This window comes from Anomaloglossus baeobatrachus, chromosome 2, assembly GCF_048569485.1.
Source record: "Anomaloglossus baeobatrachus isolate aAnoBae1 chromosome 2, aAnoBae1.hap1, whole genome shotgun sequence".
Classification (NCBI taxonomy): domain Eukaryota; kingdom Metazoa; phylum Chordata; class Amphibia; order Anura; family Aromobatidae; genus Anomaloglossus; species Anomaloglossus baeobatrachus.
In genome coordinates, this window is record NC_134354.1 from 796507527 (window position 1) to 796531457 (window position 23931).

Genomic DNA, 23931 nt, shown 5'->3' on the forward strand with positions numbered 1-23931 from the left:
TACCAGGAGGCTCCTGACATACCCAGCTCTGCTTTACCGCGCGGCTCTACTACGTACCAGGAGTCTTCTGACATACCCAGCTCTGCTTTACTGCGCGGCTCTACTACATACCAGGAGTCTTCTGACATACCCAGCTCTGCTTTACTGCGGGGCTCTACTACATACCAGGAGTCTTCGGACATACCCAGCTCTGCTTTACCGCGCGGCTCTACTACATACCAGGAGTCTTCTGACATACCCAGCTCTGCTTTACCGCGGGGCTCTACTACATACCAGGAGTCTTCGGACATACCCAGCTCTGCTTTACCGCGCGGCTCTACTACATAGCAGGAGTCTTCTGACATACCCAGCTCTGCTTTACTTCGGGGCTCTACTACATACCAGGAGTCTTCTGACATACCCAGCTCTGCTTTACTGCGGGGCTCTACTACATACCAGGAGTCTTCTGACATACCCAGCTCTGCTTTACCGCGGGGCTCTACTACATACCAGGAGTCTTCTGACATACCCAGCTCTGCTTTACTGCGGGGCTCTACTACATACCAGGAGTCTTCTGACATACCCAGCTCTGCTTTACTGCGCGGCTCTACTACATACCAGGAGTCTTCGGCCATACCCAGCTCTGCTTTACTGCGGGGCTCTACTACATACCAGGAGTCTTCTGACATACCCAACTCTGCTTTACTGCGGGGCTCTACTACATACCAGGAGTCTTCGGACATACCCAGCTCTGCTTTACCGCGGGGCTCTACTACATACCAGGAGTCTTCTGACATACCCAGCTCTGCTTTACCGCGGGGCTCTACTACATACCAGGAGTCTCCTGACATACCCAGCTCTGCTTTACCGCAGGGCTCTACTACATACCAGGAGTCTTCTGACATACCCAGCTCTGCTTTACCGCGGGGCTCTACTACATACCAGGAGTCTTCTGACATACCCAGCTCTGCTTTACTGCGGGGCTCTACTACATACCAGGAGTCTTCGGACATACCCAGCTCTGCTTTACTGCGGGGCTCTACTACATACCAGGAGGCTCCTGCCATACCCAGCTCTGCTTTACTGCGGGGCTCTACTACATACCAGGAGTCTTCGGCCATACCCAGCTCTGCTTTACCACGGGGCTCTACTACATACCAGGAGTCTTCTGACATACCCAGCTCTGCTTTACTGCGGGGCTCTACTACATACCAGGAGTCTTCTGACATACCCAGCTCTGCTTTACTGCGCGGCTCTACTACATACCAGGAGTCTTCTGACATACCCAGCTCTGCTTTACTGCGGGGCTCTACTACATACCAGGAGTCTTCAGACACACCCGGCTCTGCTTTACTGCGGGGCTCTACTACACACCAGGAGTCTTCGGCCATACCCAGCTCTGCTTTACCACGGGGCTCTACTACATACCAGGAGTCTTCGGCCATACCCAGCTCTGCTTTACCACGGGGCTCTACTACATACCAGGAGTCTTCTGACATACCCAGCTCTGCTTTACTGCGGGGCTCTACTACATACCAGGAGTCTTCGGACATACCCAGCTCTGCTTTACCACGGGGCTCTACTACATACCAGGAGTCTTCGGACATACCCAGCTCTGCTTTACCACGGGGCTCTACTACATACCAGGAGTCTTCTGACATACCCAGCTCTGCTTTACTGCGGGGCTCTACTACATACCAGGAGTCTTCTGACATACCCAGCTCTGCTTTACTGCGGGGCTCTACTACATACCAGGAGTCTTCGGACATACCCAGCTCTGCTTTACCACGGGGCTCTACTACATACCAGGAGTCTTCGGACATACCCAGCTCTGCTTTACCACGGGGCTCTACTACATACCAGGAGTCTTCTGACATACCCAGCTCTGCTTTACTGCGGGGCTCTACTACATACCAGGAGTCTTCTGACATACCCAGCTCTGCTTTACCGCGGGGCTCTACTACATACCAGGAGTCTTCGGACATACCCAGCTCTGCTTTACCACGGGGCTCTACTACATACCAGGAGTCTTCGGCCATACCCAGCTCTGCTTTACCACGGGGCTCTACTACATACCAGGAGGCTCCTGACATACCCAGCTCTGCTTTACTGCGGGGCTCTACTACATACCAGGAGTCTTCTGACATACCCAGCTCTGCTTTACCGCGGGGCTCTACTACATACCAGGAGTCTTCTGACATACCCAGCTCTGCTTTACTGCGGGGCTCTACTACATACCAGGAGTCTTCGGCCATACCCAGCTCTGCTTTACCACTTGGCTCTACTACATACCAGGAGTCTTCTGACATACCCAGCTCTGCTTTACTGCGGGGCTCTACTACATACCAGGAGTCTTCTGACATACCCAGCTCTGCTTTACTGCGGGGCTCTACTACATACAAGGAGTCTTCGGCCATACCCAGCTCTGCTTTACCACGCGGCTCTACTACATACCAGGAGTCTTCTGACATACCCAGCTCTGCTTTATCGCGGGGCTCTACTACATACCAGGAGTCTTCGGACATACCCAGCTCTGCTTTATCGCGGGGCTCTACTACATACCAAGAGTCTTCGGACATACCCAGCTCTGCTTTACCGCGGGGCTCTACTACATGCCAGGAGTCTTCTGACATACCCAGCTCTGCTTTACTGCGGGGCTCTACTACATACCAGGAGGCTCCTGACATACCCAGCTCTGCTTTACCGCGCAGCTCTACTACATACCAAGAGTCTTCGGACATACCCAGCTCTGCTTTACCGCGGGGCTCTACTACATACCAAGAGTCTTCGGACATACCCAGCTCTGCTTTACCGCGGGGCTCTACTACATACCAAGAGTCGTCGGACATACCCAGCTCTGCTTTACCGCGGGGCTCTACTACATACCAGGAGTCTTCTGACATACCCGGCTCTGCTTTACCAAGGGGCTCTACTACATACCAGGAGTCTTCTGACATACCCAGCTCTGCTTTACCGCGGGGCTCTACCGCATCACGAGTCTTCGGACATACCCAGCTCTGCTTTACCGCGGGGCTCTACTACATACCAGGAGTCTTCGGGCATACCCAGCTCTGCTTTACCGCGGGGCTCTACTACATACCAGGAGTCTTCTGACACACCCGGCTCTGCTTTACTGCGGGGCTCTACTACATACCAGGAGTCTTCGGACATACCCAGCTCTGCTTTACTGCTGGGCTCTACTACATACCAGGAGTCTTCTGACATACCCAGCTCTGCTTTACCGCGGGGCTCTACTACATACCAGGAGTCTTCTGACATACCCAGCTCTGCTTTACTGCGGGGCTCTACTACATACCAGGAGTCTTCTGACATACCCAGCTCTGCTTTACTGCGGGGCTCTACTACATACCAGGAGTCTTCAGACACACCCGGCTCTGCTTTACTGCGGGGCTCTACTACATACCAGGAGTCTTCGGCCATACCCAGCTCTGCTTTACCACGGGGCTCTACTACATACCAGGAGTCTTCTGACATACCCAGCTCTGCTTTACTGCGGGGCTCTACTACATAACAGGAGTCTTCTGACATACCCAGCTCTGCTTTACTGCGGGGCTCTACTACATACCAGGAGTCTTCAGACACACCCAGCTCTGCTTTACTGCGGGGCTCTACTACACACCAGGAGTCTTCGGCCATACCCAGCTCTGCTTTACCACGGGGCTCTACTACATACCAGGAGTCTTCGGCCATACCCAGCTCTGCTTTACTGCGGGGCTCTACTACACACCAGGAGTCTTCGGACATACCCAGCTCTGCTTTACCACGGGGCTCTACTACATACCAGGAGTCTTCGGCCATACCCAGCTCTGCTTTACCGCACGGCTCTACTACATACCAGGAGTCTTCGGACATACCCAGCTCTGCTTTACTGCGGGGCTCTACTACATACCAGGAGTCTTCTGACATACCCAGCTCTGCTTTACCGCGGGGCTCTACTACATACCAGGAGTCTTCTGACATACCCAGCTCTGCTTTACTGTGGGGCTCTACTACATACCAGGAGTCTTCGGCCATACCCAGCTCTGCTTTACCACTTGGCTCTACTACATACCAGGAGTCTTCTGACATACCCAGCTCTGCTTTACTGCGGGGCTCTACTACATACCAGGAGTCTTCTGACATACCCAGCTCTGCTTTACCGAGGGGCTCTACTACATACCAGGAGTCTTCTGACATACCCAGCTCTGCTTTACTGCGGGGCTCTACTACATACCAGGAGTCTTCGGCCATACCCAGCTCTGCTTTACCACGCGGCTCTACTACATACCAGGAGTCTTCGGACATACCCAGCTCTGCTTTACCGCGGGGCTCTACTACATACCAAGAGTCTTCGGACATACCCAGCTCTGCTTTACCGCGGGGCTCTACTACATGCCAGGAGTCTTCTGACATACCCAGCTCTGCTTTACCGCACGGCTCTACTACATACCAAGAGTCTTCGGACATACCCAGCTCTGCTTTACCGTGGGGCTCTACTGCATACCAGGAGTCTTCGGATATACCTGGCTCTGCTTTACCGCAGGGCTCTACTACATACCAGGAGTCTTCTGACATACCTGGCTTTGCTTTACCGCAGGGCTCTACTACATACCAGGAGTCTTCGGACATACCCAGCTCTGCTTTACCACGGGGCTCTACTACATACCAGGAGTCTTCGAATATACCCAGCTCTGCTTTACCGCAGGGCTCTACTACATACCAGGAGTCTTCGGACATACCCAGCTCTGCTTTACCGCAGGGCTCTACTACATACCAGGAGTCTTCGGACATACCCAGCTCTGCTTTACCGCAGGGCTCTACTACATACCAGGAGTCTTCGGACATACCCAGCTCTGCTTTACTGCGGGGCTCGACTGCATCACTACGAGTCTTTGGATATACCCAGCTCTGCTTTACCGCGCGGCTCTACTACATACCAGGAGTCTTCGGACATACCCAGCTCTGCTTTACGACGGGGCTCTACTACATACCAGGAGTCTTCAGATATACCCAGCTCTGCTTTACTGCGCGGCTCTACTACATACCAGGAGTCTTCGGACATACCCAGCTCTGCTTTACCGCGGGGCTCTACTACATACCAGGAGTCTTCAGATATACCCAGCTCTGCTTTACCGCGGGGCTCTACTACATACCAGGAGTCTTCAGATATACCCAGCTCTGCTTTACCGCGGGGCTCTACTACATACCAGGAGTCTTCAGATATACCCAGCTCTGCTTTACTGCGGGGCTCTACTACATACCAGGAGTCTTCGGACATACCCAGCTCTGCTTTACCGCGGGGCTCTACTACATACCAGGAGTCTTCAGATATACCCAGCTCTGCTTTACCGCGGGGCTCTACTACATACCAGGAGTCGTCGGACATACCCAGCTCTGCTTTACCGCGTGGCTCTACTACATACCAGGAGTCTTCTGACATACCCAGCTCTGCTTTACTGCGGGGCTCTACTACATACAAGGAGTCTTCAGATATACCCAGCTCTGCTTTACTGCGGGGCTCTACTACATACAAGGAGTCTTCTGACATACCCAGCTCTGCTTTACCACGGGGCTCTACTACATACCAGGAGTCTCCTGACATACCCAGCTCTGCTTTACTGCGGGGCTCTACTACATACCAGGAGTCTCCTGACATACCCAGCTCTGCTTTACTGCGGGGCTCTACTACATACCAGGAAGCTCCTGACATACCCAGCTCTGCTTTACTGCGGGGCTCTACTACATACCAGGAGTCTTCGGACATACCCAGCTCTGCTTTACTGCGGGGCTCGACTGCATCACTACGAGTCTTTGGATATACCCAGCTCTGCTTTACTGTTGGACTCTACTACATACCAGGAGTCTTCAGATATACCCAGCTCTGCTTTACTGCGGGGCTCTACTACATACCAGGAGTCTCCTGACATACCCAGCTCTGCTTTACTGCGGGGCTCTACTACATACCAGGAGTCTTCAGATATACCCAGCTCTGCTTTACTGTTGGGCTCTACTACATACCAGGAGTCTTCAGATATACCCAGCTCTGCTTTACTGTTGGGCTCTACTACATACCAAGAGTCTTCGGACATACCCAGCTCTGCTTTACCGCGGGGCTCTACTACATGCCAGGAGTCTTCTGACATACCCAGCTCTGCTTTACCGCACGGCTCTACTACATACCAAGAGTCTTCGGACATACCCAGCTCTGCTTTACCGTGGGGCTCTACTGCATACCAGGAGTCTTCGGATATACCTGGCTCTGCTTTACCGCAGGGCTCTACTACATACCAGGAGTCTTCTGACATACCTGGCTTTGCTTTACCGCAGGGCTCTACTACATACCAGGAGTCTTCGGACATACCCAGCTCTGCTTTACCACGGGGCTCTACTACATACCAGGAGTCTTCGACTATACCCAGCTCTGCTTTACCGCAGGGCTCTACTACATACCAGGAGTCTTCGGACATACCCAGCTCTGCTTTACCGCAGGGCTCTACTACATACCAGGAGTCTTCGGACATACCCAGCTCTGCTTTACCGCAGGGCTCTACTACATACCAGGAGTCTTCGGACATACCCAGCTCTGCTTTACTGCGGGGCTCGACTGCATCACTACGAGTCTTTGGATATACCCAGCTCTGCTTTACCGCGCGGCTCTACTACATACCAGGAGTCTTCGGACATACCCAGCTCTGCTTTACGACGGGGCTCTACTACATACCAGGAGTCTTCAGATATACCCAGCTCTGCTTTACTGCGCGGCTCTACTACATACCAGGAGTCTTCGGACATACCCAGCTCTGCTTTACCGCGGGGCTCTACTACATACCAAGAGTCTTCAGATATACCCAGCTCTGCTTTACCGCGGGGCTCTACTACATACCAGGAGTCTTCAGATATACCCAGCTCTGCTTTACTGCGGGGCTCTACTACATACCAGGAGTCTTCGGACATACCCAGCTCTGCTTTACCGCGGGGCTCTACTACATACCAGGAGTCGTCGGACATACCCAGCTCTGCTTTACCGCGTGGCTCTACTACATACCAGGAGTCTTCTGACATACCCAGCTCTGCTTTACTGCGGGGCTCTACTACATACCAGGAGTCTTCGGACATACCCAGCTCTGCTTTACCGCGGGGCTCTACTACATACCAGGAGTCGTCGGACATACCCAGCTCTGCTTTACCGCGTGGCTCTACTACATACCAGGAGTCTTCTGACATACCCAGCTCTGCTTTACTGCGGGGCTCTACTACATACAAGGAGTCTTCAGATATACCCAGCTCTGCTTTACTGCGGGGCTCTACTACATACAAGGAGTCTTCTGACATACCCAGCCCTGCTTTACCACGGGGCTCTACTACATACCAGGAGTCTCCTGACATACCCAGCTCTGCTTTACTGCGGGGCTCTACTACATACCAGGAGTCTCCTGACATACCCAGCTCTGCTTTACTGCGGGGCTCTACTACATACCAGGAAGCTCCTGACATACCCAGCTCTGCTTTACTGCGGGGCTCTACTACATACCAGGAGTCTTCGGACATACCCAGCTCTGCTTTACTGCGGGGCTCGACTGCATCACTACGAGTCTTTGGATATACCCAGCTCTGCTTTACTGTTGGACTCTACTACATACCAGGAGTCTTCAGATATACCCAGCTCTGCTTTACTGCGGGGCTCTACTACATACCAGGAGTCTCCTGACATACCCAGCTCTGCTTTACTGCGGGGCTCTACTACATACCAGGAGTCTTCAGATATACCCAGCTCTGCTTTACTGTTGGGCTCTACTACATACCAGGAGTCTTCAGATATACCCAGCTCTGCTTTACTGTTGGGCTCTACTACATACCAAGAGTCTTCGGACATACCCAGCTCTGCTTTACCGCGGGGCTCTACTACATGCCAGGAGTCTTCTGACATACCCAGCTCTGCTTTACCGCACGGCTCTACTACATACCAAGAGTCTTCGGACATACCCAGCTCTGCTTTACCGTGGGGCTCTACTGCATACCAGGAGTCTTCGGATATACCTGGCTCTGCTTTACCGCAGGGCTCTACTACATACCAGGAGTCTTCTGACATACCCAGCTCTGCTTTACCACGGGGCTCTACTACATACCAGGAGTCTTCGAATATACCCAGCTCTGCTTTACCGCAGGGCTCTACTACATACCAGGAGTCTTCGGACATACCCAGCTCTGCTTTACCGCAGGGCTCTACTACATACCAGGAGTCTTCGGACATACCCAGCTCTGCTTTACTGCGGGGCTCGACTGCATCACTACGAGTCTTTGGATATACCCAGCTCTGCTTTACCGCGCGGCTCTACTACATACCAGGAGTCTTCGGACATACCCAGCTCTGCTTTACGACGGGGCTCTACTACATACCAGGAGTCTTCGGACATACCCAGCTCTGCTTTACCGCGGGGCTTTACTACATACCAAGAGTCTTCAGATATACCCAGCTCTGCTTTACCGCGGGGCTCTACTACATACCAGGAGTCTTCAGATATACCCAGCTCTGCTTTACCGCGGGGCTCTACTACATACCAGGAGTCTTCAGATATACCCAGCTCTGCTTTACCGCGGGGCTCTACTACATACCAGGAGTCTTCAGATATACCCAGCTCTGCTTTACTGCGGGGCTCTACTACATACCAGGAGTCTTCGGACATACCCAGCTCTGCTTTACCGCGGGGCTCTACTACATACCAGGAGTCTTCAGATATACCCAGCTCTGCTTTACCGCGGGGCTCTACTACATACCAGGAGTCGTCGGACATACCCAGCTCTGCTTTACCGCGGGGCTCTACTACATACCAGGAGTCTTCTGACATACCCAGCTCTGCTTTACCGCAGGGCTCTACTACATACCAGGAGTCGTCGGACATACCCAGCTCTGCTTTACCGCGCGGCTCTACTACATACCAGGAGTCTTCTGACATACCCAGCTCTGCTTTACTGCGGGGCTCTACTACATACAAGGAGTCTTCAGATATACCCAGCTCTGCTTTACTGCGGGGCTCTACTACATACAAGGAGTCTTCTGACATACCCAGCTCTGCTTTACCACGGGGCTCTACTACATACCAGGAGTCTCCTGACATACCCAGCTCTGCTTTACTGCGGGGCTCTACTACATACCAGGAGTCTCCTGACATACCCAGCTCTGCTTTACTGCGGGGCTCTACTACATACCAGGAGTCTTCGGACATACCCAGCTCTGCTTTACTGCGGGGCTCGACTGCATACCAGGAGTCTTCTGACATACCCAGCTCTGCTTTACCGCGGGGCTCTACTACATACCAGGAGTCTTCTGACATACCCAGCTCTGCTTTACCACAGGGCTCTACTACATACCAGGAGTCTTCGGACATACCCAGCTCTGCTTTACTGCGGGGCTCTACTACATACCAGGAGTCTCCTGACATACCCAGCTCTGCTTTACTGCGGGGCTCTACTACATACCAGGAGTCTTCTGACATACCCAGATCTGCTTTACCACAGGGCTCTACTACATACCAGGAGTCTTCGGACATACCCAGCTCTGCTTTACCGCGGGGCTCTACTACATACCAGGAGTCTTCTGACATACCCAGCACTGCTTTACTGCGCGGCTCTACTACATACCAGGAGTCTCCTGACATACCCAGCTCTGCTTTACTGCGGGGCTCGACTGCATCACTACGAGTCTTTGGATATACCCAGCTCTGCTTTACTGTTGGACTCTACTACATACCAGGAGTCTTCAGATATACCCAGCTCTGCTTTACTGCGGGGCTCTACTACATACCAGGAGTCTTCAGATATACCCAGCTCTGCTTTACCGCGGGGCTCTACCGCATCACGAGTCTTCGGACAGACCCAGCGTGGATGCAGCACTGCATTGTTTCTTCTTAGGCTATGTGCGCACTAGAAATGTGAAGTTTCTCAAGAAAATTTCTTGAGAAACTTCTGGGAGTGAAAGATTTCCGGACCTCCGGAAAAAATCCGCACCAAATCCGCATGCGGATTTGCCGCGGAATTGCCGCGATTTTCCCGCGGAAATAATGGACATGCTCATTTTCTCAAGAAAGTTTCTCGAGAAATTCTTCTCAAGGAAATTTCTTGAGAAAAATCCGCACAGTGCGCACAGATATTTTTTTTTACCATAGAATTTGCTGGGAAATGTCTGCACAAAGATTGCAGACATTTCTCAAGAAATTTCCATGTCCTATTTGGAGAAGAGCCAGGTGCAGAGATCTGTTGTGGAGCTGCCACAGGGGGATGACTTCTATGGCTACCACCGTCCTCCCCAGATCCGCATGCAGGAGCGCATGGGAACAGATGACCGCTGGAGGGTTCGGATTCTGGACGGATAGCTTGTCCTAATGTTTTCTGCTAGGAACCTTTTATGCTGTGGAAGTGTCTAACATGATCCTCAAGACAAGACAGTGTCTCCAGAGATGTCAGAGAGGATTTCAGCCTGTGATGGTCCAGCCATAAGCTGTCAGTGTCCATGGTCCATGGGTATCTGCTCAGTGCAGGGTGGACGTTGATGGGGACATTGTACATGTAGATGACTTCCCCGAGACGTAGGAGAGGCATGACCAGGACCTCCATGAATACGAGAGAACTATGGCCAAGCAGAAGGATACGAAGTGCCCAGTATGAAGCACAGACATACCGATAGGGAATTTACATTGTGAGCCCCAATGGGGACAGTGACAATATATGTACAGCGCCATAAATAGCGCTATATCAGAGACCTCTGAAGAACGGTGAAGATGCAGAGGATCTGGAGTCCACCAGAAACTTGCCGGATGCCACAGAAGCTATGACGGAGAAGAGAGATTGCAAGGACGGAGCGTTAGCGGAGACGCCTCAGGATCGCAATGAGGACAGGACAATCTTTCTCAGGGCTGCAAACAGGTTTGACGAGAAACCTCTGACAATTACACCACAAATAAGGAGTGATAGAAGGCTCCATAAAGGCCAACAAAGGAGAGCGGAGGACGCCACCTTCTTCTATAAACACAAAACTCGTGTCCTGTGGTCCAGAATGCAGCACCGTAACTGAGAAGAGAGGAAGGGAACACAATCAATTGCCAAAGTATATGGGGGGCTAACGAAGGCAAAGCTTAGTGCCATCCCCGGAGGCTAACCACGGTAGAGCTTAGTGCCATCCCCGGAGGCTAGCCAAAGCATAGTGCCATCCCAAGAGGCTAACCACGGCAGAGCTTAGTGCCATCCCAAGAGGCTAACCACAGCAGAACTTAGTGCCATCCCCGGAGGCTAACCACGGCAGAACTTAGTGCCATCCCCGGAGGCTAGCCAAAGCATAGTGCCATCCCCGGAGGCTAACCAAAGCATAGTGCCATCCCAAGAGGCTAACCACAGCAGAACTTAGTGCCATCCCCGGAGGCTAGCCAAAGCATAGTGCCATCCCAAGAGGCTAACCACGGCAGAGCTTAGTGCCATCCCCAGAGGCTAACCAAGGTAGAGCTTAGTGCCATCCCCGAAGACTAACCAAGGCAGAGCTTAGTGCCATCCCCGGAGGCTAACCACGGCAGAGCTTAGTGCCATTCCCAGAGGCTAACCAAGACAGAGCTTAGTGCCATCCCTGAAGACTAACCAAGACAGAGCTTAGTGCCATCCCCGAAGACTAACCATGGCAGAGCTTAGTGCCATCCCCAGAGGCTAACCAAGACAGAGCTTAGTGCCATCCCCGAAGACTAACCAAGACAGAGCTTAGTGCCATCCCCGGAGGCTAATCACGGCAGAGCTTAGTGCCATCCCCGAAGACTAACCAAGACAGAGCTTAGTGCCATCCCCGGAGGCTAATCACGGCAGAGCTTAGTGCCATCCCCGAAGACTAACCAAGGCAGAGCTTAGTGCCATCCCCAGAGGCTAACCAAGGTAGAGCTTAGTGCCATCCCCGAAGACTAACCATGGCAGAGCTTAGTGCCATTCCCAGAGGCTAATCACGGCAGAGCTTAGTGCCATCCCCGAAGACTAACCAAGGCAGAGCTTAGTGCCATCCCCGGAGGCTAAGCAAGGCAGAGCTTACTGCCATTCCCAGAGGCTAACCAAGGCAGAGCTTAGTGCCATTCCCAGAGGCTAACCAAGGCAGAGCTTAGTGCCATCCCCAGAGGCTAACCAAGGCAGAGCTTAGTGCCATCCCCAGAGGCTAACCAAGGCAGAGCTTAGTGCCATCCCCAGAGGCTAACCAAGGTAGAGCTTAGTGCCATCCCCGAAGACTAACCATGGCAGAGCTTAGTGCCATCCCCAGAGGCTAACCAAGGTAGAGCTTAGTGCCATCCCCGAAGACTAACCAAGGCAGAGCTTAGTGCCATCCCCGGAGGCTAAGCAAGGCAGAGCTTACTGCCATTCCCAGAGGCTAACCAAGGCAGAGCTTAGTGCCATTCCCAGAGGCTAACCAAGGCAGAGCTTAGTGCCATCCCCAGAGGCTAACCAAGGCAGAGCTTAGTGCCATCCCCAGAGGCTAACCAAGGCAGAGCTTAGTGCCATTCCCAGAGGGTAAGCAAGGCAAAGCTTATTACCATTTCTGGAGTTCAGTCACAGCCTACTGGGTAGATGACTGTGACTGAAGCCAGTCCACAGCAGTGTGACACTGGCCGACCTCTAATGTGCTGTGACAGCGGAGACAATGTGCAGGCAGCCATATGGGGCACGGAATGACCACCTGCGCTGTTAGAGTTAAGGATCCTGCTATAAGAGGGGAGCAGAGAATGTGCAGACAGCAGTATGGGACACAGACTGACCGCTTGTGCTGCTAGAATTAAGGGTCCTGCTATGAGAGAGATAATGTGCAGGCAGCAGTAGTCATGGGGAATGTACTGACAGAACAGGGGCCCCTAAGCTGGCCCTCAGACTCAAGACCCTGCGCTGTCCCTTATCTCGGAGGTAAGGTTGATGGTAGCCAGGTCCAAGCCCCCAACGTGACCCTGACTCCTGTATGAGCCCTGATCTTACTCCCCACACCCCGAGAGCGGGCCGGAAAACCCAATAACTAACTGAACCCCCACAGAAAAAATATAGACAAGGGAGAACAAAACCTTGTATACACTGCACTCAAACACAAAGGGGAGACAATATGTGCACAGGGGAATAAAGAAACATTTAGGGAAAAACTCACAACAGCGTAAACAGAACAGCAACTGTACTTCACTAAGAACAGTACAGCCACGGAGACCGGGATCGCTGGAAAGTGTATTGAAAGGTCCGCAGAATATAGCGCTATGGGGGCGGAGCTCCAGACCCTGGACATAGGGTCACATGACCGACAGTGACATGCGGGAAAGGAGGACGCTCACCTCAATGTACATTATATCACGGAGACGAGGCTCCGACAACTCTGCAACAAGTGTAATACCGAAGACACGGGAACACTGGAAATAATACCAGAAGCCTCATCTGCTGTTATATTGTGTCTTATCCTCCAGTCACCTCCAAAGCTGCACTCACTATTCTGCTGTTATATTGTGTCTTATCCTCCAGTCACCTCCAGAGCTGCACTCACTATTCTGCTGTTATATTGTGTCTTATCCTCCAGTCACCTCCAGAGCTGCACTCACTATTCTGCTGTTATATTGTGTCTTATCCTCCAGTCACCTCCAGAGTTGCACTCACTATTCTGCTGTTATATTGTGTCTTATCCTCCAGTCACCTCCAAAGCTGCACTCACTATTCTGCTGTTATATTGTGTCTTATCCTCCAGTCACCTCCAGAGTTGCACTCACTATTCTGCTGATATATTGTGTCTTATCCTCCAGAGCTGCACTCACTATTCTGCTGTTATATTGTGTCTTATCCTAGAGTCACCTCCAGAGCTGCACTCACTATTCTGCTGTTATATTGTGTCTTATCCTCCAGTCACCTCCAGAGCTGCAGTCACTATTCTGCTGTTATATTGTGTCTTATCCTCCAGTCACCTCCAAAGCTGCACTCACTATTCTGCTGTTATATTGTGTCTTATCCTCCAGTCACCTCCAGAGCTGCAGTCACTATTCTGCTGTTATATTGTGTCTTATCCTCCAGTCACCTCCAAAGCTGCACTCACTATTCTGCTGTTATATTGTGTCTTATCCTCCAGTCACCTCCAGAGTTGCACTCACTATTCTGCTGTTATATTGTGTCTTATCCTCCAGTCACCTCCAGAGCTGCACTCACTATTCTGCTGTTATATTGTGTCTTATCCTCCAGTCACCTCCAGAGCTGCACTCACTATTCTGCTGTTATATTGTGTCTTATCCTCCAGTCACCTCCAGAGTTGCACTCACTATTCTGCTGTTATATTGTGTCTTATCCTCCAGAGCTGCACTCACTATTCTGCTGTTATATTGTGTCTTATCCTAGAGTCACCTCCAGAGCTGCACTCACTATTCTGCTGTTATATTGTGTCTTATCCTCCAGTCACCTCCAGAGCTGCACTCACTATTCTGCTGTTACATTGTGTCTTATCCTCCAGTCACCTCCAGAGCTGCAGTCACTATTCTGCTGTTACATTGTGTCTTATCCTCCAGTCACCTCCAGAGCTGCACTCACTATTCTGCTGTTATATTGTGTGTTATCCTCCAGAGCTGCACTCACTATTCTGCTGTTACATTGTGTCTTATCCTCCAGTCACCTCCAGAGCTGCAGTCACTATTCTGCTGTTACATTGTGTCTTATCCTCCAATCACCTCGGGAGCTGCGGTCACTATTCTGCTGTTGTGTACTGCCTTATCCTCCAGAGCTGCAGTCACTATTCTGCTGTTGTGTACTGCCTTATCCTCCAGAGCTGCGGTCACTATTCTGCTGTTGTGTACTGCCTTATCCTCCATAGCTGCGGTCACTATTCTGCTGTTACATTGTGTCTTTTCCTCCAGTCACCTCAAGAGCTGCGGTCACTATTCTGCTGTTGTGTACTGCCTTATCCTCCAGAGCTGCGGTCACTATTCTGCTATTGTGTACTGCCCTATCCTCCAGAGCTGCGGTCACTATTCTGCTGTTGTGTACTGCCTTATCCTCCAGAGCTGCGGTCACTATTCTGCTGTTGTGTACTGCCTTATCCTCCATAGCTGCGGTCACTATTCTGCTGTTACATTGTGTCTTTTCCTCCAGTCACCTCAAGAGCTGCGGTCACTATTCTGCTGTTGTGTACTGCCTTATCCTCCAGAGCTGCGGTCACTATTCTGCTATTGTGTACTGCCCTATCCTCCAGAGCTGCAGTCACTATTCTGCTGTTGTGTCGCTGCCTTATCCTCCAGAGCTGCGGTCACTATTCTGCTGTTGTGTACTGCCTTATCCTCCATAGCTGCGGTCACTATTCTGCTGTTACATTGTGTCTTTTCCTCCAGTCACCTCAAGAGCTGCGGTCACTATTCTGCTGTTGTGTACTGCCTTATCCTCCAGAGCTGCGGTCACTATTCTGCTATTGTGTACTGCCCTATCCTCCAGAGCTGCGGTCACTATTCTGCTGTTACATAGTGTCTTATCCTCCAGTCACCTCCAGAGCTGCAGTCACTATTTTGCTATTGTGTACTGCCCTATCCTCCAGAGCTGCGGTCACTATTCTGCTGTTGTGTACTGCCTTATCCTCCAGAGCTGCAGTCACTATTCTGCTGTTACATTGTGTCTTATCCTCCAGTCACCTCCAGAGCTGCAGTCACTATTTTGCTATTGTGTACTGCCCTATCCTCCAGAGCTGCGGTCACTATTCTGCTGTTGTGTACTGTCTTATCCTCCAGAGCTGCGGTCACTATTCTGCTGTTGTGTACTGTCTTATCCCCCAGAGCTGCGGTCACTATTCTGCTGTTGTGTACTGTCTTATCCTCCAGAGCTGCAGTCACTATTCTGCTGTTACATTGTGTCTTATCCTCCAGTCACCTCCAGAGCTGCAGTCACTATTTTGCTATTGTGTACTGCCCTATCCTCCAGAGCTGCGGTCACTATTCTGCTGTTGTGTACTGTCTTATCCTCCAGAGCTGCGGTCACTATTCTGCTGTTGTGTACTGTCTTATCCTCCAGAGCTGCGGTCACTATTCTGCTGTTGTGTACTGTCTTATCCTCCAGAGCTGCGGTCACTATTCTGCTGTTGTGTACTGTCTTATCCTCCAGAGCTGCGGTCACTATTCTGCTATTGTGTACTGCCCCATCCTCCAGAGCTGTTCATTCATCTGAGCTGCACATGGACTGGCCTGTAGGCTGCAGCAGCTCTTGCTGTGATCGGAGGAGACTGGATCTGTATATAGTGGGGAGATGCTGGGTGTAAGGTGGAGATTTGGCTGCAGAGCTGACATCTGCGGGGTTCTCGTGGAAGGCGCACGTGCGCGGTTTTCGGACGGCTCTTCTGGAATCCTCGGGTTTCGGCGGCCGCTTTCTCTGAGACTTTTGTCTTGAAACAATTCAAATTTTCGTTTATTTGGAACAACAGAATAAAAGTCTTAAATAAAATATAGCCAGGATCTAAAAGGTGGGTTCTGGTGGGTGGGCTGCCATCACAGCGGGGGCAGCAGGTGTCCGCCCCCTCCGCCTGCCAGCTCCGGCACCGCCAGCTCCGGCACCGCCAGCTCCGGCAGCCCCGGCAGCTCCGGCACCGCCCGCTCTGGTACCGCCCCCTCCGGCACCGCCCCCTCCGGCACCGCCCCCTCCGGCACCGCCCCCTCCTTGATCTTAGAGTCATGTTGGTGATTGGTGTGCTCGTGTCGCATCCGGGCAGACCGGGAGCAGAAGCTGCGGCCGCACACCTGGCAGCTGAAGGGGCGCTCGCCTGTGTGCGTCCGCAGGTGGTTGATGAGGCTGGGCTTCTGGGAGAAGCAGCGCAGGCAGACGTCGCACTGGTACGGCTGCTCCCCGGTGTGGATCCTTTGGTGTCGGAGCAGGACGGAGCTGCACTTGAAGCTCTTGTTGCACTGCAGGCAGCTGAAGGGGCGCTCCCCGGTGTGCGTCCTCTGGTGCCGCACCAGCGAGAAGTTGCAGTTGAAGGTCTGGCCGCACTCGCGGCACATGAACGTCCCGTCTCCTTTGTGGCTCCTCAGGTGTCTCCTCAGATCTTTGGAGCTGGAGAAGTTCAGGTGGCAGATGCCGCACTTGTGGACCTGCTGCCCGGGGGAGATGGAGGTCACCGGCTCGGGGTAGACGATCCCCGGCTGCTGCCTGCAGTGCAGATTACGATGGCGGAGGAGGGACGACCGGTGGCCGAAACTGTTCCCGCAGTCGGCGCAGACGAAGCAGGGGCTGTCCTCGTGCATCTTCTGGTGCTCGCTGAGGAGAGACTCTGAATGGAAGAACTTGCCGCACAACGGGCAGATACAATTGCTGCACCCCTCCCGCTCCACCTGCGGCTTCTCCTCGCCGGGGTCTTCGGTTTTCACCCTTCCATGATCACTGTTCTGTCCTCCCCCGTGTGGTTCCTGCGGGCCGGGCCCTCCGTCAGTCTGCGACCCCTGCCCGTCCTGCTCCTGGTACCCTGGCTCCTGCTTCACTGAACCCTTCTCCTTCTCCCGTTTGTCGCCTTTCTTGCAGATTTTCTCTGAACCTGAGAAGAAAGGAAAAAAATGCCATTTGTGCTGGTCTGTTACATGACACACCAGCCACCCTTACCCGGCCCGGTGTGAAGGACATGACGGGCCGGTATCTAACCCCCTACACCCCGGGGAGCACAAAACCTCCACTACACCAGCCACCCTTACCCAGCCCGGTGAGAAGGACATGACGGGTCGGTATCTAACCCCCTACACCCCGGGGAGCACAAAAACTCCACTACACCAGCCACCCTTACCCGGCCCGGTGAGAAGGACATGACGGGCCGGTATCTAACCCCCTACACCCCGGGGAGCACAAAACCTCCACTACACCAGCCACCCTTACCCAGCCCGGTGAGAAGGACATGACGGGCCGGTATCTAACCCCCTACACCCCGGGGAGCACAAAACCTCCACTACACCAGCCACCATTACCCGGCCCGGTGTGAAGGACATGACGGGCCGGTATCTAACCCCCTACACCCCGGGGAGCACAAAAACTCCACTACACCAGCCACCCTTACCTGGCCCGGTGTGAAGGACATGACGGGCCGGTATCTAACCCCCTACACCCCGGGGAGCACAAAACCTCCACTACACCAGCCACCATTACCCGGCCCGGTGTGAAGGACATGACGGGCCGGTATCTAACCCCCTACACCCCGGGGAGCACAAAAACTCCACTACACTAGCCACCATTACCCGGCCCGGTGTGAAGGACATGACGGGCCGGTATCTAACCCCCTACACCACGGGGAGCACAAAAACTCCACTACACCAGCCACCCTTACCCGGCCCGGTGTGAAGGACATGACGTGCCGGTATCCAACCCCCTACACCACGGGGAGCACAAAAACTCCACTACACCAGCCACCCTTACCCGGCCCGGTGTGAAGGACATGACGGGCCGGTATCCAACCCCCTACACCCCGGGGAGCACAAAAACTCCACTACACCAGCCACCATTACCTGGCCCGGTGTGAAGGACATGACGGGCCGGTATCTAACCCCCTACACCCCGGGGAGCACAAAAACTCCCCTACACCAGCCACCATTACCCGGCGCGGTGTGAAGGACATGACGGGCCGGTATCTAACCCCCTACACCCCGGAGAGCACAAAAACTTCCCTACACCAGCCACCATTACCCGGCCCGGTGAGAAGGACATGACGGGCCGGTATCTAACCCCCTACACCCCGGGGAGCACAAAAACTCCACTACACCAGCCACCATTACCCGGCCCAGTGAGAAGGACATGACGGGACGATATCCAACCTCCTACACCCTGGGGAGCACAAAAACTCCACTACACCAGCCACCATTACCCGGCCCGGTGAGAAGGACATGACGGGCCCATATCCAACCCCCTACACCCCGGGAAGCACAAAAACTCCACTACACCAGCCACCATTACCTGGCCTGGTGAGAAGGACATGACGGGACGATATCCAACCCCCTACACCCCGGGGAGCACAAAAACTCTACTACACCCGCCACCATTACCCGGCCCACTGAGAAGGACATGACGGGACGATATCCAACCCCCTACAACCCGGGGAGCACAAAAACTCCACTACACCAGCCACCATTACCCGGCCCGGTGAGAAGGACATGACGGGCCCATATCCAACCCCCTACACCCCGGGAAGCACAAAAACTCCACTACACCAGCCACCATTACCCGGCCCGGTGAGAAGGACATGACGGGACGATATCCAACCCCCTACAACCCGGGGAGCACAAAAACTCCACTACACCAGCCACCATTACCCGGCCCAGTGAGAAGGACATGACGGGACGATATCCAACCCCCTACAACCCGGGGAGCACAAAAACTCCACTACACCAGCCACCATTACCCGGCCCAGTGAGAAGGACATGACGGGCCCATATCCAACCCCCTACACCCCGGGGAGCACAAAAACTCTACTACACCAGCCACCATTACCCGGCCCAGTGAGAAGGACATGACGGGCCCATATCCAACCCCCTACACCCCGGGGAGCACAGAAACTCCACTACACCAGCCACCATTACCCGGCCCAGTGAGAAGGACATGACAGGCCCATATCCAACCTCCTACACCCCGGGGAGCACAAAAACTCCACTACACCAGCCACCATTACCCGGCCCGGTGAGAAGGACATGACGGGCCGATATCCAACCCCCTACACCCCGGGGAGCACAAAACCTCCACTACACCAGCCACCATTACCCGGCCCAGTGAGAAGGACATGATGGGCCGATATCCAACCCCCTACAACCCGGAGTGCACAAAAACTCCACTACACCAGCCACCATTACCCGGCCCGGTGAGAAGGACATGACGGGCCAATATCCAACCCCATACACCCCGGGGAGCACAAAAACTCCACTACACCAGCCACCATTACCCAGCCCAGTGAGAAGGACATGACGGGACGATATCCAACCCCCTACACCCCGGGGAGCACAAAAACTCCACTACACCAGCCACCATTACCCGGCCCAGTGAGAAGGACATGACGGTCCGGTATCTAACCCCCTACACCCCGGGGAGCACAAAAACTCCACTACACCAGCCACCATGACCCGGCCCGGTGAGAAGGACATGACGGGCCCATATCCAACCCCCTACACCCCGGGGAGCACAAAAACTCCACTACACCAGCCACCCTTACCCGGCCCAGTGAGAAGGACATGACGGGACGATATCCAACCCCCTACACCCCGGGGAGCACAAAAACTCCACTACACCAGCCACCATGACCCGGCCCGGTGAGAAGGACATGACGGGCCCATATCCAACCCCCTACACCCCGGGGAGCACAAAAACTCCACTACACCAGCCACCCTTACCCCGCCCAGTGAGAAGGACATGACGGGCCGATATCCAACCCCCTACACCCCGGGGAGCACAAAAACTCTACTACACCCGCCACCATTACCCGGCCCAGTGAGAAGGTCATGACGGGCTGATATCCAACCCCCTACACCCCGGGGAGCACAAAAACTCCACTACACCAGCCACCATTACCCAGCCCGGTGAGAAGGACATGACGGGCTGATATCCAACCCCCTACACCCCGGGGAGCACAAAAACTCTACTACACCCGCCACCATTACCCGTCCCAGTGAGAAGGACATGACGGGCCGATATCCAACCCCCTACACCCCGGGGAACACAAAAACTCCACTACACCAGCCACCATTACCCGGCCCGGTGAGAAGGACATGACGGGCCCATATCCAACCCCCTACACCCCGGGGAGCACAAAAACTCCACCACACCAGCCACCATTACCCGGCCCGGTGAGGATATGACGGGCCGATATCCAACCCCCTACACCCCGGGGAGCACAAAAACGCCACTACACCAGCCACCATTACCCGGCCCGGTGAGAAGAACATGACGGGCCGATATCCAACCCCCTACACCCCGGAGAGCACAAAAACTTCCCTACACCAGCCACCATTACCCGGCCCGGTGAGAAGGACATGACGGGCCGATATCCAACCCCCTACACCCCGGGGAGCACAGAAACTCCACTACACCAGCCACCATTACCCGGCCCAGTGAGAAGGACACGACGGGCCGATATCCAACCCGCTACACCCCGAGCATGACAATACGGCACAAACAGGGCTCAGCAAGAACGCCACTAGACCAGCAGGACTAGTATTGTATTAGACCATCAGAGACACCCTCCCCATAGAGACTCGAGCACCCGGCTGGTCACAGCCATACATCCAAAGCCCCACATCTCTAGAAGATCATGGGCCAGGAACACAAGGGGCGAGCAACGAAAACTGTCTAATCTGTCTCACCCCCAAGACCCCAAGGGAGCCGAACTCTGAAGATGGCAAGACGAAGCCCATCAAGAGGAGAGGGATCCAGAAAACCCACCAAGAGGAGAGCAATCCAGTAAACCCACCAAGAGGAGTGGGATCCTGAAAACCCACCAAGAGAAGAGGGATCCGGAAAACCCACCAAGAGGAGAGGGATCCGGAAAACCCACCAAGAGGAGAGGGATCAAGAAAGCCCACCAAGAGGAGAGGGATCTGGAAAACTCACCAAGAGGAGAGGGTTCCGGAAAACCCACCAAGAGGAGAGGGATCCTGAAAACCCACCAAGAGGAGAGGGATCCAGAAAACCTACCTAGAGGAGAGGGATCCAGAAAACCCACCAAGAGGAGAGGGATCCACCAAACCCGCCAAGAGGAGAGGGATCCACCAAACCCGCCAAGAGGAGGGGGATCTGGGAAACCCACCAAGTGACCAGGGATCTGGAAAACCCACTGAGTGACCAGGGATCTGGAAAATCCACCAAAAGGCCAGAGATCCAGCAAACCTGCCAAGATCGCCAGGGACCTGGAACACCCGCTAAGAGCCAGGAGACATAGGGACATTGTTTCTGAGGTTGCGTGGAATGAACATTGCTTATGGCCATGGAGTCACACGCACCTTGTCCTTCGAGAAGGTGATTTTGCTCATGACGCATCAGTGCAGACCGCGAGCAGAAGCTCCGCCCACAGATCCAGCAGCTAAAGGGGCGCTCACCGGTGTGGGTCCTCAGGTGGATGATGAGACTGGTCTTCTGGGAGAAGCCCTTGGTGCACACTTCGCACTGATATGGCTGGTCGGGGGAGTGGATCCTCTGGTGGCGGAGGAGGACGGAGCTGCACTTGAAGCTCTTGTGACACTGCAGGCAGGTGAAGGGGCGCTCGCCGGTGTGCGTCCTCTGGTGGCGCACCAGGTAAAAGTTACTGGTGAAGGTGCGGCCGCACTGGCGACACATGTAGCGCTGATCCCCGCCGTGGCTCTTCAGGTGCCGCCTCATCTCTCCGGAGTCCTGGCAGGCCACCTGACACACGCCACATCTGTAGCTTGGCCGGGACTCTAAGGAGCGAATAGTGACGTTGCAGAGGAGACTTTCCTGCTCTGCGAGGAATGCGCGGTAGTCATATCCCGGCTTCTGTGAGCCCGGACTCTCAGCCACACCGTTCACCGCCTTCCCCTCATCCTGAGCCTCAGGCCTCTTATCCAGGACTGGTCCTCCTGCAGGAGGGGTCACCGTCTGGGTCCTGTGTGGTAAGGGGTCCGTCCTCGTAGCCTCCGCATTGCCCGTCTGAACCATCTTGTGACTCACCGGCGTCCTTTTCTTCTCACCTGCGGAAAAAGAAGGGAATTTTGTTTACTTACCGTAAATTCCTTTTCTTCTAGCTCTAATTGGGAGACCCAGACAATTGGGTGTATAGGCTATGCCTCCGGAGGCCCCACAAAGTATTACACTAAAAAGTGTTAAGCCCCTCCCCTTCTGCCTATACACCCCCCGTGCTCCCACGGGCTCCTCAGTTTTGGTGCAAAAGCAAGAAGGAGGAAAAAAAAAAAAAAATTATAAACTGGTTTAAAGTAACTTCAATCCGAAGGAATATCGGAGAACTGAAACCATTCAACATGAACAACATGTGTACACAAAAAAACAGGGGCGGGTGCTGGGTCTCCCAATTAGAGCTAGAAGAAAAGGAATTTACGGTAAGTAAACAAAATTCCCTTCTTCTTTGTCGCTCTATTGGGAGACCCAGACAATTGGGACGTCCAAAAGCAGTCCCTGGGTGGGTAAAATAATACCTCGTAAGAGAGCCGTAAAACGGCCTCTTCCTACAGGTGGGCAACCGCCGCCTGAAGGACTCGTCTACCTAGGCTGGCATCCGCCGAAGCATAGGTATGCACCTGATAGTGCTTCGTGAAAGTGTGCAGACTCGACCAGGTAGCTGCCTGGCACACCTGCTGAGCCGTAGCCTGGTGCCTCAAAGCCCAGGATGCGCCCACGGCTCTGGTAGAATGGGCCTTCAGCCCTGAGGGAACCGGAAGCCCAGCAGAACGGTAAGCTTCGATAATTGGCTCCTTGATCCACCGAGCCAGGGTTGATTTGGAAGCCTGTGACCCTTTACGCTGGCCAGCGACAAGGACAAAGAGTGCATCCGAGCGGCGCAGGGGCGCCGTACGAGAAATGTAGAGTCTGAGTGCTCTCACCAGATCTAACAAGTGCAAATCCTTTTCACATTGGTGAACTGGATGAGGACAAAAAGAAGGTAAGGAGATATCCTGATTGAGATGAAAGGGGGATACCACCTTAGGGAGAAATTCCGGAACCGGACGCAGAACCACCTTGTCCTGGTGAAACACCAGGAAGGGAGCTTTGCATGACAGCGCTGCTAGCTCAGACACTCTCCGAAGAGAAGTAACTGCAACTAGGAAAACTACTTTCTGCGAAAGGCGTGAGAGAGAAATATCTCTCATTGGCTCGAATGGTGGTTTCTGAAGAACCATCAGCACCCTGTTCAGATCCCAGGGTTCTAACGGCCGCTTGTAAGGTGGAACGATGTGACAAACTCCCTGCAGGAACGTGCGTACCTGTGGAAGTCTGGCAAGGCGCTTCTGGAAAAACACAGAG

General features: G+C 53.7%; 1 protein-coding gene across 3 annotated transcripts in view; it reads right to left on the reverse strand.

Moving 5' to 3' along the window:
* Nucleotides 1-14989: 14989 nt before the first annotated feature.
* Nucleotides 14990-23931, reverse strand: part of LOC142292379 (uncharacterized) — a 54269-nt gene continuing 45327 nt past the window's right edge. For 2 of the 3 annotated variants that reach the window (XM_075337706.1, XM_075337707.1), the window contains exons 6-7: nt 21939-22643; nt 14990-17509 (exon numbers count right to left, since the gene is read on the reverse strand). In XM_075337706.1, the coding sequence (XP_075193821.1) occupies nt 16470-17509; nt 21939-22643 (1745 nt within the window). In that variant the 3' untranslated portion in view covers nt 14990-16469. The remainder of the gene's footprint in view (nt 17510-21938; nt 22644-23931) is intronic. The other variant, XM_075337708.1, reaches the window with a different exon arrangement.